The following is a 1,525-nucleotide window of genomic DNA, read 5'->3' as shown; positions in this document are numbered from 1 at the left end:
CTATGATGCCTGTATGATTCTAAAAAAAAACAAAAAACATGATATTTGGTGTTAAAGGACAAACTATTGCAATGCATCAGCATCTCTTAGAGATACTTTAGAGTAAAATAATCTAGAACCAGCATTGAGATTTAAATCAATTAATTTATTTATTTAGCAGACTCTTTTGTAATATATTTATACATTTAGAATTTTATTAGCAAATGAAATGTTCAGAGAAAGTACATTATAAACCTTAAAATATATTTTACAATGTTAGAAACATTAATCTCATTATGGCTGCGGGTGTTTCTGCTTGAAAACACACTGTTAATCAGTTCTAGAAAGAAACTGGAGCTGGAAACCACTGGAGTGAGAGAGATAAAAACCCTGAGTGTGAAACAAGTTGGGTTGGGGGGGACACTGACCACAATCATGCTCTTGGTCATAAAAATAAATGTGAATATTAGTCTGTTCTTCAGTTTATATCTGCATGCAGATAAGAGTCAGGAGGGATTGTGGGAAATGTAGTGCAGTGGTGATCATGACAGTACATTCAAATCTGTTATGCATACTTGCGAACAGCAAAATCAGTGTTTGTCCACTAGAGGACAGACATGATCAGATACTATTACCAGCAGCAGTATATCTGTATGTGATCGTTTATTCATTGAGCAGATAATTTTATCCAAATGACTTACAGATGAGAATACAACAATCAAACGCATTTATTCCAAGGCACAATACAATAAAAGTAGTGGAATACAAAACCAAGATGATTTAAAGAGAACAGTCAGGAAAAAAATCCCAAGCAAGCTCATTCAGCCAATACTAAATATAGTGTTCTCTTATAAAGGACATAGTAACAAATAACAACACAGTACTTCCGTATACAACGGTATAAAGTTAATTTACTAACAAATTGATGTAAAGTAAATTCATGTATAACAAAATATATACAAGTTGAACCAAGTACTGTTATACATCCCCTTTTTTTTTTCCACAAGCACCAAAGTTAAATAGTTAATAAAAAATTCCCTCTCATTCGGTATGTAATGTCATATAAAAATGTGCAATACTGTCTGAATTCACAGTTACTATTACGGTTATGTTTTTGATATTTGTATTAAAGGGGTCATCGGATGCGAAATGCACTTTTCCATGTTGTTTGAACATAAATGTGTGTTGGCAGTGTGTGTACACCGCCGGAGCAGATGTAGACAAGAATGACTCCTAAGCGATTGAGGTGTTCTGTTGTTGGATGTAATCATGAACATAGCAGTCGTCATTTACTCCCGACATCTGAGCCGCTGAAGACGCAGTGGATTACGTTTGTTTTTGAAGGGAACGCACCCCTGATCTACATAAATGCGTCTATGTTCGCGCGAATCTTTCATGATCCAGCTTCACCTACAGAAGAAGTGAGTATACGTTTTTTTTAATGAATCTTTGCAAATCGCCTTTTCTAATAACGTGCTAGTTAGCAAGTTTCATGATGAATGCGACTAAAGTTCTCAGAGAGTGGCTTTGGAGAGGGGGGCGGGGG

General features: G+C 35.3%; 1 protein-coding gene across 1 annotated transcript in view; it reads right to left on the bottom strand.

The window, feature by feature from the left end:
• The window catches only part of LOC107694397 (uncharacterized), a gene marked incomplete at its 5' end in the record, with an annotated part of 6,065 nt that continues 4,540 nt past the window's right edge, over positions 1 to 1,525 (bottom strand). The window contains one exon of the mRNA XM_016494089.1: positions 1 to 19. Within this exon, the coding sequence (XP_016349575.1) occupies positions 1 to 19 (19 nt within the window). The remainder of the gene's footprint in view (positions 20 to 1,525) is intronic.

The sequence above is a fragment of the Sinocyclocheilus anshuiensis genome, unplaced genomic scaffold (assembly GCF_001515605.1).
Source record: "Sinocyclocheilus anshuiensis isolate Anshui unplaced genomic scaffold, SAMN03320099.WGS_v1.1 scaffold954, whole genome shotgun sequence".
Taxonomy (NCBI): Eukaryota; Metazoa; Chordata; class Actinopteri; order Cypriniformes; family Cyprinidae; genus Sinocyclocheilus; species Sinocyclocheilus anshuiensis.
This window is presented reverse-complemented; position numbering and strand designations above follow the sequence as displayed.